Raw genomic sequence first — 11,411 nt, forward strand, 5'->3', positions numbered from 1 at the left:
GTGGTCACAATGATAAAAGTTGCTCAGAACAACTTGAGGAATGCAGGGGTCACCATCCCTAAAATTTAGGGAGTTACTATTTTTGGACCCTAGAATCTATTCAAGTCATTATCTTCATTTTTACACAAGGATTAATTCTTTGGTCTGTGCCGAGGTCAAATTTTGCACCGATCATGGAGAATTTTAGACCAGAAGGTTTAAACGGAAAAATTGTTACATGTATGCCATGTGACACAAATTCCCAAAAGAGAGAGAGAGAGAGCATTAAAAAAACCATAATAGGCACAAGGGGCAGAGGGGAGAATGAAGTTTTGAGGAGCTGAGGGTAGATTGCTGCAAGAAAATCTGCCATGGAGAGTACTTCTACGTCTCTGACTCAAGTACGGAGGTAGAGCTTGCTTCCTTTGATCAACCCTCTCTCTCTCTCTCTATTCTTAGAGGAAATGCTTCGCATGATGGGCTAATTCCATCGAAGATACAATTTTGTGTTTTCTCTGAAATTCTGCACATGAATCATTGAGTATTGGTAATAGAAAATGCAGGACATGCTAAACAGTATGAACAGGGAATTCAGAGATCTGCAGACTGTAATTTTGCACACGAATCATTGAGTTTTGGTCACACGCTAAACAGTAAGAACAATGAATTCTGCACACGCTGGACAATAAGTATAGTGAATTCAAAGATGTGTAGATTGCAATTCTGCACATGAATCATTGAGTTTTGACCACAGAAAATGCTTTCCTAAAAGGGATGTTGATTTGGACATGCTGTACTGTTCTTATGTAGTTGGGATTTACTTAGAAGAGATGAAAACCAATTGCTCACAGGTTATGTATTTTGGAACATTATCATTTTTGTAAATTTTCATCTTTTAATTGATAAAGAAATACTGAGAGGGGCGCAGGTCTTCGGGGCCAATCTGGTATTGAGCGAGGGAGTGAGGTCTTTGCTTATGTGTGTGTGTGTGTAAAGACCAGGTGTTAATTGAAGGAACTACCGCTTTATGTGAGTCATAGACTGGTTTCAGGTACAAATGAAGGGCCATACTTATCAATCTTCTTGCACATCAATTTAAAATATTGACCTGGCTGCACGAAATCGAATGTGGTCATGATTAAAAAAAAGCGTGCCACTGATGTATCCACCTCTTCCTTCTTCTTGGGGTCCCTACTAGCATCAAATGTGCTTTGTCTACGTGCAACATGTGGCGCTGTTGATGCCATGGCCGATGCAATGCTTGCAGTAGGTGTGGAGGTAGCACTTCCTAGTACTGATCCTGCTCTAGATACATTTGATGGGGATGGTGTCACAAAAGTTGTAGGGTCAACTGCAACATGTCGTGGTCTAGATGCAAGATAAGCTTGTTGACTTGCTACATGGTCACGAAGCTCCCTTTGCTTCTCCAAGGTCACATTCAGACAAAACTTTACCTCTGAATTTGGCTCATGTAGGAGATGAGCTTGACCTGATTATGCATAAAACGGAACAAGTGGCAATTGGCATTCCATATTCTAATATTTAAGTAACTTTGAAAAATTAAAATCAATAAAAATTCAAAATACAAATGCTCGGCTCAATGGATTACCTTGTTTGCTCCATTAGTTCGCTTATATGGGCAAAGCTTGCAAGTCTATGGTTGACATCCTCCACCACTCAATGGACGGTTAGCATTTAGTTCTTTCCACTATGACCAATCATCAGATCTTCTTCCTCGACCACCAGTTTGACGAGCGGGGCGGAAAGATGAAGCCATTTCAGGTTGAAAATTGAAATAAAAATGTCTCGAGAGAAGTGAGAACTCCAGTCTCAAGAGAAAGGAGAAGGCTCAAGAGTCAAGCATCGAGAGAGAAGGGAGAAGAAGAAGAGAAGAGGAGAAGAACAGAGAACTTGGAACTTGGAGAAGAAGGAAGACTCAAGAGAAGAGGAGAAGAAAGAAGAGAAGGGAGAGGTTGGAGGCAAGAGGAGACGTAGGGACTAGCAGCTGGCCACTGACGAGGCAACAGGGAATGGGCGTTGGAGTGCTGTGCGGACTGGTCACGGGGGCAGGAACGGGCAGTCGATCTCGGGCGAGAGCAGCAAGCAGGGGAGAAGCGGGCGAAACGCGCAGTCGTACACGATAGGGCGGGAGCAATGGTCTGCCAAAGGTGAGTGGGTGCCACGTGGCGTTCCCTGTTCTGTTTCAGACAGGGAACGCTCCTACGTTCCCTGTCAACGTTCCTTTTCTGAAACGGAACAGGGAACATTCCATCAATTTGCAACGCATTCCATGACGGCTTCGTGTCGGGGATGGTGATTTCGCGTGTTGGGGGGACCGTTTCGGCCGTTTCCTGTTTCTATGGATTAGAAGCTCGATGGGAGAATTACCACATTTAGCACATGATGATGCTTGCCATACTGGAGTCTTATGATTTGGCAAAGTTTTGGCAGAGCTCATGACCGAGGCTATAGACTGTTCTACAACGCATGATACCTCCAAGCTTGTTGCAAATGAGAAAGTCTAGTTAATGAAGGTACAAGCACATTGGGACAAATTAAATGCTTACATCCGTTCTTTCATCTCTCTTGCACTTTAGTTGTCATTGCTTACATCGACACTTGATTGTGGTTGGGAGATAGGTTGGAGTTAGATCAAATATAGAATCGGATGACCGTGATAAAGTGGGTGCCTTTGGAGATTTAGATGAGGACTTTTTTCAATGCGGGAGCATACTAATAAGCTTCGGCAATCATAGATGCAGGTCAAGAACGTAGGGAAAGCGATTGTCTCGGAGGATATGATGGTAACTCTTCTCTCCCAGTTATCACCGCGATTCAAGGATTTTTATTTTGCCTTGATTGCTTCAAGGCAGACAAAGATCCTTAAGTGGGAGGAGTTGGTTTCGATAGTCTTGGATTAAGAGGAATAACTCGAAGGTCAAAATGCTTTGAGATCGGAGGCTTTGATTGCTTGCCATAACAAAGCCAAGGAGTTCGTTTGCCATACTTGTGGCAAGACAGGTGATTGAAAGAAAGATTGCCTTGACAAGGACAAAAAGGATACCAAGAAGGAGAAGACTACAAAGCACTCAGAAGCGGTGGTTGCTCCTTGATTGGTTGCTACTCCTTCATTAGTTGCCTTTCTTCAATTTGAGGCGATAGAGGATGTTCCTCTAATGTTCAACAATGCAATGATGATGGCTCCCTAGTCTCGTGAGTGGATTGTGGATAGTGGCGCTTTTCGCCACATGATCCCTTTAGATGGTATTGCACGTGGAGCTTGTTTCGACTAACTTATGTGGACCGATGAGGATGGAATGCCTTAAGGGAATTTTGTATTTTATGCTAATTGTTGATGATTTTAGCAAGCTTGTCAGATTAAGGTACGAGAGGTATGATATGGTATGGTACAACAAAATACGGTACTAATTGGTACCTTTGGATTTTAAAAGGTCCGCTATGATATAAGTACAAAAAACAAACTTGGTTATTTTTGATTGCAAATAATAGAACCATAGTTGCCTCCATACGACGTACGGTACATATCCGTACGAATTCGTATGTGATTTTGGGCCTATTTGGGCCACCTGGTTTGTGTGTCGTGGATGCCGCGTCCTGCGTTTCTTGTAATCCTGCTACTCCTGCACGTTCCGCCTGCCTGTGCATCACTTTTTGGGGGGTGGGGGGGTGGGAAGCCTTGAATACCTCATCCCACCCCCTTTCCTAGCCATGCACTCCCCCTCCCGAGCCCTCTTTGGATTCCTTCGAGCTGGCAGCCCTCTCTTTGACCGTTGACCCCACTTTGACTGTTTGAACTTTGACCCTTCTCTCATCTACAAAAGGTGCTCCTCTCCTTTATGCTTCCACACCAATTCAGCAAGCACTTACCATTCTCATCTTTCTCTCTTGGATCTTGATTCTTGAATGGACTTGTGATTTGTCATTCTCGAATCTCACCTCCCATACCCTCTTTCTCGCACCCTATTGTTGCCATTCTCAAATCTCATCTCCCATCCCTTCTATTTCGCACCCTATCAAAGCATTTGCCATTCTCATCTTCCATCTCCTCTCTCTCACTCTTTCTCTTTTAACTTTACCCCAATCCTTGGGCCTCTCGAGTCTCCCTCCCTTTCAACTTTCAAGACTCAAGTTTCAAGAGTTGAGACTTAAGCATCTCTCTCTATCGGGCCTCTTTATTCGTCATCGGCACCATGACTTGTGAGAAGCACGAGGCCTTCAATTTGCATGCAATCCATGTGGAGAGGGATACAAAGAAGTCCAACTCCCACCACTGGACATGCAAGTATTGCGGGGAGCGCTATACAAGTGGTGCAACTTGGCTTCTTCAACATCTTTCCAAGACGGGGGGGGGGGGGGGGGGGAAGTTGCTTCATGCAAGGAGATCCCTCAAAACATTGCGGAGGAGATTCTTGCCAAGATAAGAGGGGGATCCATGAGAGGAGGAGGAAGTGGCTTATTGGCACCAACTCCTATGCCTACGAACGAGGAAGTATCCAATGTGGGTGTCTTTTTAACTGATGCGGGAGAGGCCTCTACCATTGGTTGTGGGGGCTCCACATCCACATCCAGCTCCGGTAAAAGACAAGGTAAAAGACAAAGAGTGGAGGCTCATGTGGTGTTAGAGAGACAATCCTCTCTCTCTCTCAAGCTCCCGGTCATGTGCGTGGATCGGTTGCCTTTCTTAGAGAAAGGCAATGACTTGCAAACATTGAAATTGCACGCACGGTGATTGAGCACAATCTTGCATTCAATGTCCTAAAGCAAGAGCAATGGAAGAAGATGGTAAAAGCCATTGGGAATGTGGGTCCATGTGAAGGATGGACCGGTGTTACATACAATGACATGAGGACGAAAAAGATTGATGAAGAGAAGGAGAGGATTGATTGAGCCCTTGATTCTATTCGGGCGGCATGGATAAAATATGGTTGCTTCATTCTCATCGACGGATGGAGTGATCGTAAGAAACGGGGCATCATCAACATACTCGTCTCATGTCCACTCGGCACTTACGTTTTGCGGGTACGTAGATACTAGCAAGAGGGGGAGAAAAATGACGGGCACATTCATCTACCGCCACATTTGACAAGCTATCATTGAGATATACATTGCAATTTGTCTTTTAAATTTGTTTCACTCTCTTTCATTATGATAATCGATAATATCATGATTCATAATTGAAATTCGATTTACGCATAACTATCTATCTCCCTATTCTAATAATTAATTTCTCTGTAGTATCTATGATTTATCTTGATTCTCTCTTTCCTCCCGGGCCACAAGGCCCCCAACCCTCGGGCCCCATCTTTCTTCATTCTTGAAAGTTGAAAGTGGAGAGTTGAAAGCTGAAACTTGAAAGTCTGAAGTTTCAACTGTCTCTAGACTCTCTCTCTCTCTAACTTATAATTTCCAAGTATTGTTAGTAATAAGTATACTTATAATTTGTAAATTGTGGTTGTAGGTAGGCCCCTCGAATGTGGTATAAGTTGTTACTGACAATGCATCGAATTGTCGGTGTATGGGCCGTTTGCTTGAGGCCGAGTTCCCTACGTTTGGGTGGACTCCATGTGCAAGTCATTGTTTGGACTTGCTTATGGAGGACGTTGGGAAGCTCAAGTGGGTGAAGAGGGTGGTCCACAAAGCTACATCAATTGTCACATTCTTCATGGTAAAGGTAAAGGTGCTTGTGATGTATCGTGAGTATAGCACACTGGAGTTGAAGAAGCCTTCTTTAACTCGCTTTGCTTACATGTGGTTATTGCTGGAGCATCTTTATGAGGTGTAGTCCGCCTTGCGCCAGAGAGTGGTGTCCACTCTATGGAATGAGTGGGATGAGCATGAGATAGGGGAGGCCAAAGCCATGTAGCGCTTGTGCCTTAATGAGCAGTTTTGGCAAAAATTCCGTGCCATTGTCATTGTTGTGACTCCCTTTTATAGGGTGTTACGTGTGAGTGATTGTGAGGAGTCCACCATGGGCCTTCTCGTTCACTTCTTTAGAGCGGCTTTGGCGGAGACACATGCTTGTACAGTGATCACAGACACATCGTGCATATATTTTAGAGATAGTAGAGAGGAGATGGGTATGGATGCATAAGCCCATCCATAGTTTTGCCACATTGGTATATCCGGTCTACAAGTCACCGACTGTCATGGATGATAGAGAGTTTCGTTCGGACTAGCTTGCTTATTTGACTCGTGTGGTGGTCCTTGTGGATGACCACAATGCAGTGCTGGAGGAGCTAGGATGCTATGCAGATTAGAGAGGGCACGTGGCTTTTGCTTCTTCCACTTGTTGGAGGAGAGAGTCACTTGCGAAGCCTTTATTTTGGTGGCAAAACTTTGGATATGCACTGGAGACCCTTCAGCCCTTAGCCATGAGAATCCTTGCCCAGGATTGCTCTTTGGGTGCATGTGAGAGAAATTGGAGTGCCTATTCTCTCATTCACACAAAGATTCGCAACCGGCTTAGCACACGACAGTTAGAGCAGCTAATCTATTGCCGTACTAACTTATGCATGATGAGGGCTATGATGAGCATGGGTAGATTGAAGTAGGTAAAGTTTAAACACTTAACCATAACATTTAATATTTGTTGTTTTAACTTTTAAACTTTGAACTTTGAAGTTTATACTTTTCAATTTAGACTTTAGCATTTACAATGATCAATCTTACGTGCATTATTGCATTGTGTAGATGAACGTTGATACATTCAAGTCGACGGGCGACACTCTTCCGAGTATACATAAGGAGGTGGACAAGGAGGAGGAGACGATTTTTGCTGAGTTCTATAGAGAGCTTATAGGAGCAGATACTCGTGACACTCACAGTTAGTGTGCTCATGGGCAAGGAGTTCGAGTAGGTGGTAGCAAGGGCATGGTCATTCGACGCCCTCCATCATTGAGGAGGGGTGGTTCGTGTGGCTTGTAGACATATGTAAGGCGGGGCTTTAGTAGCTCACATCCTGTGCCTCATGGTGACATCCCCCACTTGCCTACACAGCTGCCACCTAGGGAGCCATCATTTGATGATGATGGTAACCTCATCAGTGAGGATGAGTACGAGTGTCTGTCTCATCATCTGATGCCAAGGAGTCATCTTCAGAATCTCTTGATGAGCACTCAGATGGTTCTAATGATGATGATATTGATGCCTCATCATAGATTCATATGACATAGGTCTTTTTTTTTTTTTTTGGGTATTAGATATACTAGACTGTAGTTGTATCGCATGTTTTGCGCAGCCTATGCAACCGCGATGGTCACCCTCATGTATTCATCTTATTCTGTAATGAAATGGCTATTTTCACTTTAAACATGTATTCTATGATCTATCATTTAATGATTTATGGTTTTTGTTATTTAAAAAAGCATCTTAATTTTTTTCGTACTAATATTGTACCGTACCTTATAAAATCATAAGGTACCATTTAGTACTGTATTTTATTGTGCCATACCGTATCGTACCTTTCGTATTTGACAACTATGAATAGAACACACATTTAGAGCTAAAATAATAATAACACTTAGAGTTAATAGGATGAATACATGAGGGTAACAAGGCAAAACCTCATGTGCAACATGTACAACTTGCTACTAGAAGATAGATGGGAGTGTTTACATAATACACCATACATCGTACATCATACATCATACATCATACATCATACAACAAAGCAAAGTGTAGGATGGATGGACAAAGAGGCTCTTCATTCTTGAGAGAGAGAGAGAGGGGTGGGGGGGGGGTGGGGATGCGCTTGGAATTGCATATTTATCTTGGAAGCTGTGAGAGAGAGTGAGAGAGGCTTGAAATTATGATAATAAACATAAGGCTTAGGAGTTGGAAGATATTGTGTGGTCTAGTTTTCATAGGCAAAAAATAGCCTGTTGTTTGGTACAAATTGATATGGATACGTACCGTACGGTACAGTACGAACTGTACAAAATGAACTAGTCTGTACGTAGTACGAATGCAACTATGGATTTTAGCATGATGATGTGTGTATATTTCTTAGCGTTGAAGTTCGAAGCACACTCACATTTTAAGGATTGATTGATCTTTAAAGAGAAAAGGTTTGGTAGGAAATCCAAGACCTCACGTTCCGATGAGGGGAGTTTGTCTCTCAAAGAGCTAACTTGTTTTTGTGCAAATCTTGGCATTCAACAAGAGTTTACCAACACAAATATCACCGAGGTGAATGACATATTGTAATGGAAGAATCGCAATGTGATTGAGATGGTGCTGACTATGATGGAGCATCGGCAGATACCTTAGTGTCTATTGGCCGAAGCAATGGCCATTGCTGTCCACATGCTTAATCAATCCCCTGCATTGGTCGTAGTTGGTATGACCCCTTCTGAGGATTACTTTGGTCAAAAGCTGGATGTTTCTCATGTTAGGGTGTTTGGGTGTGATGCTTGTGTTCACATCTTGAATAAGAAAAGGGACAAGTTTAAGCCAGCTTTCAAGAAACGGGTGCTTGTGGGTTATAGTTCGCAGTCCCAAGTATACATGCTTTCTGATCCTACTTCTTGAGAGATATACATGAGTTGAAACGTTCAGTTCATGGAGTTTTTGCTTGCAGAGGGGGTGTTGAGCATCCTATTCTTGGAGATCGAGGTGATAGTTGGGCACTTGCTCGAGTGCCTTTAGAGCCTCTACCTCTTGATGCTGTGTCCATAGTGGAGGAGGAGATTGCTTCCCCATTGGATTCACCCGTTGACTCCGGCCCAATAGATCTTCCAAAGACTTTGGCAGAGGTAGAGCCGCAAGGGGAGTATCGGCCTCCTTGTCGGGCTCGTGATACACTTTGTGAGTCAAGGATTGAGGAAGTCCTTGAGGAGTGGCAGTCGTAGGATGGACCATGGCGCTCTTGGAAGAACTAGGCACATTCCATTGAGCTTATTTGTTCTAACTATTGTCTAATGACTCGTACATGCAAGATGGAGCCCACCTCCGTGAAGGAGGCTTTATAGTCACAACATTGGAAGAAGGCTATGGAGCAGGAGTTGGAGGCTATTGAGCGGAATGATACTTGGGATCTTGTGCTTTTGCTTATTCATTAGAAGGTGATCGGAGTCAAATGGGTCTTTAAGTCCAAAAATCACATTAATGGCACTTTGGATAAGCGCAAGGCACGGCTTGTTGCAAAGGGCTTCACATGGTGGCCAGGAGTGAACTTCCATGACACCTTTGCACTTACAACTTGGATGGCTACATTAGGGCCGTTCTTACCCCAGCTAGCCATAGGCGATGGCCGGTTTATCAGCTTTATGTGAAGTCTGCCTTCCTTAATGGTGATTTGAAGGAGATCTATGTTGAGTAGTCTCCTGGTTTTTCCTCATTTGATGGATAGGTGTACAAGATGAAGAAGGCCCTTTATGGCCTCAAACAGGCTTCACGTGCTTGGAATGGGAAGATAGGCTCATCCCTCCAAGGAAAGTTAGGGTATCAGCGTTTCCCTTGTATTCCATGCATCATCATCCTTTCATTCTTTGTGTTTCTCAGTTCATTCACTGCTAGTCTTGTGTTTGTCGTACACACACTGTTGTCTCCACTGCAAACTGTATTGTTTCAGTTCACAATCAGAAGATGACATTCCAAAATATACCTGCTAATGGCACTGCCAATTTAGTCATCAGTCATTGCTCATGGACATTATTATGGAGTTATGCTGTTTGGTGCATGGCTGTTTTGGGTAGTTATTCTTGTTCAAATATACAGGTTTGCCCAGGTTTGTCCACATTGGAGCATCTGTTTTCCATCACGTTGGAAAATAAAATGATTAGATATTTCTTTATAAGTTTATGGATTAAAAATGGAGTTTGTTACCTGAATGAAAGAGTGCAGTGCAGCATGATCAGTAAGGGTAGATGGTAGAGGAGCACTGTGTTCTCATATCGTCTTTTTTTAAAGTAGCCATGTGGGGTGTCTAAAAATTTGTACAGCCTGATAATCCTTGATGTAAAATGAACTGACCTACTTGTTTGTCAAATTTTCAGCGGGGCAAGCCCAAGGAGAAAAGCTCAATCAATTATCATTTGAGCTTGTTGTGCAGAAAGAAGCGGTGATTCAGGACAAATTTTAAGAGTTACTGTTTCAGACTTTGAGAGTATTCTGTGACCTACTTGTTTGTCAAATTTTCAGTGGGGCAAGCCCAAAGAGAAAAGCTCAATCAATTATCATTTGAGCTTGTTGTGCGGAAAGAAGCGGTGATTCAGGACAAATTTTAAGAGTTACTGTTTCAGACTTTGAGAGTATTCTGTAATCAGGTTACAGGTGCTGATTTGCATAGTTTGGACTCTGGTCAGAAAGATTGCAAGTGAAGTTGAAATCTTTAGAGGAACGTGTCAGCCCTCAGCTTGATGTGAGGCACTCATTCTGAAGGTTATTGTCCTTAATATTTTACTCTGATATACATTGAGGAATCCTCCCCTATGAGTTGGCATATAGAACATCCTTGCCTATTAAAAGTTAAAATTTAACTTTCATGCACGTGCATGCCTGGCACATGCACACCCATGAGGAAGGGAAGTGAATGGTCATAGACAGAAAAGTGAAAATCTGTGGTGAGACTCCTAAACCCTTAGCTTGATGCGAGGAATACTTTTTTTGAAGGTTGTTCTTGCTAAAAAGCTTACATTTTACCCTCGTGTAGATTGGCGAATCCTCTCTCATAAGTTGACATGTAGAAGAAAATGAAATGATTACATGGGCAACTTGCAATACATTTTATTAATATTATTCAATGTCTGACCAACCACGCCTTTGAGTTAAAATAAGGTGATTGTAAGAATATTAAAGAAACAATTTAAAGGTTCCACGTGCACATCTCCTATTTAACCATGTGGGTATGTCTCAAGGGAGGTGAAGTGTAAGGCTCACTATTGTTGTGCTTATTTCCACAGTTATGTATTGGTTCTTGCTATGCTTGGTATGTGGTTGGTTGGAGAGAGAGAGAGAGAGAGAGAGAGCGCACAAATGTGCATGTGCGTGCACACACACCTGCACACGCACAGTGTTAATTCCTTTTAGATGCTTCAAAGGTTTATAGGACTAAGATATACAGATCAAGTTTTAGTTGCAACCAACTTCAAGGTGCTTTCAGCACACAAATAGAAGCCCTTGAGGACAAAAGCCGACCTTAGGTTACCACACAAAAAGGAAACCAACTCATAAAGCTATTGAAGATGAAAAAGTGCATCCACCCAAAATTAACTTAGTGCTCAAGCAGTGGTTTCTAGCTATGTATTGGTCCATAATCCAATATCTTGGGTCTTTTGATTAGATGAGAAGATAAAATACAAACCTTGGAGCTGGGTGTATAGAGCATTTGGGCAGTAACTACTCCACTTGATCTTGTTTGGTACGGATGCCTTGGACAATATTACTTGTTGGTTATTTTGTACATGGCATTA

The 11,411-nt window shown here is 42.8% G+C and overlaps 1 protein-coding gene across 1 annotated transcript in view; it reads left to right on the top strand.

The window, feature by feature from the left end:
* LOC148019232 (small ribosomal subunit protein mS37) overlaps nucleotides 1-10,767 on the top strand; it is a 39,125-nt gene extending 28,358 nt beyond the window's left edge. The window contains exon 2 of the mRNA XM_087660823.1: nucleotides 9,996-10,767. Within this exon, the coding sequence (XP_087516949.1) occupies nucleotides 9,996-10,064 (69 nt within the window). The 3' untranslated portion in view covers nucleotides 10,065-10,767. The remainder of the gene's footprint in view (nucleotides 1-9,995) is intronic.
* Nucleotides 10,768-11,411: the final 644 nt, after the last annotated feature.

The sequence above is a fragment of the Lygodium microphyllum genome, chromosome 20, assembly GCF_053477565.2.
Source record: "Lygodium microphyllum isolate KBCC chromosome 20, Lygodium_microphyllum_v1.1.10, whole genome shotgun sequence".
Taxonomy (NCBI): Eukaryota; Viridiplantae; Streptophyta; class Polypodiopsida; order Schizaeales; family Lygodiaceae; genus Lygodium; species Lygodium microphyllum.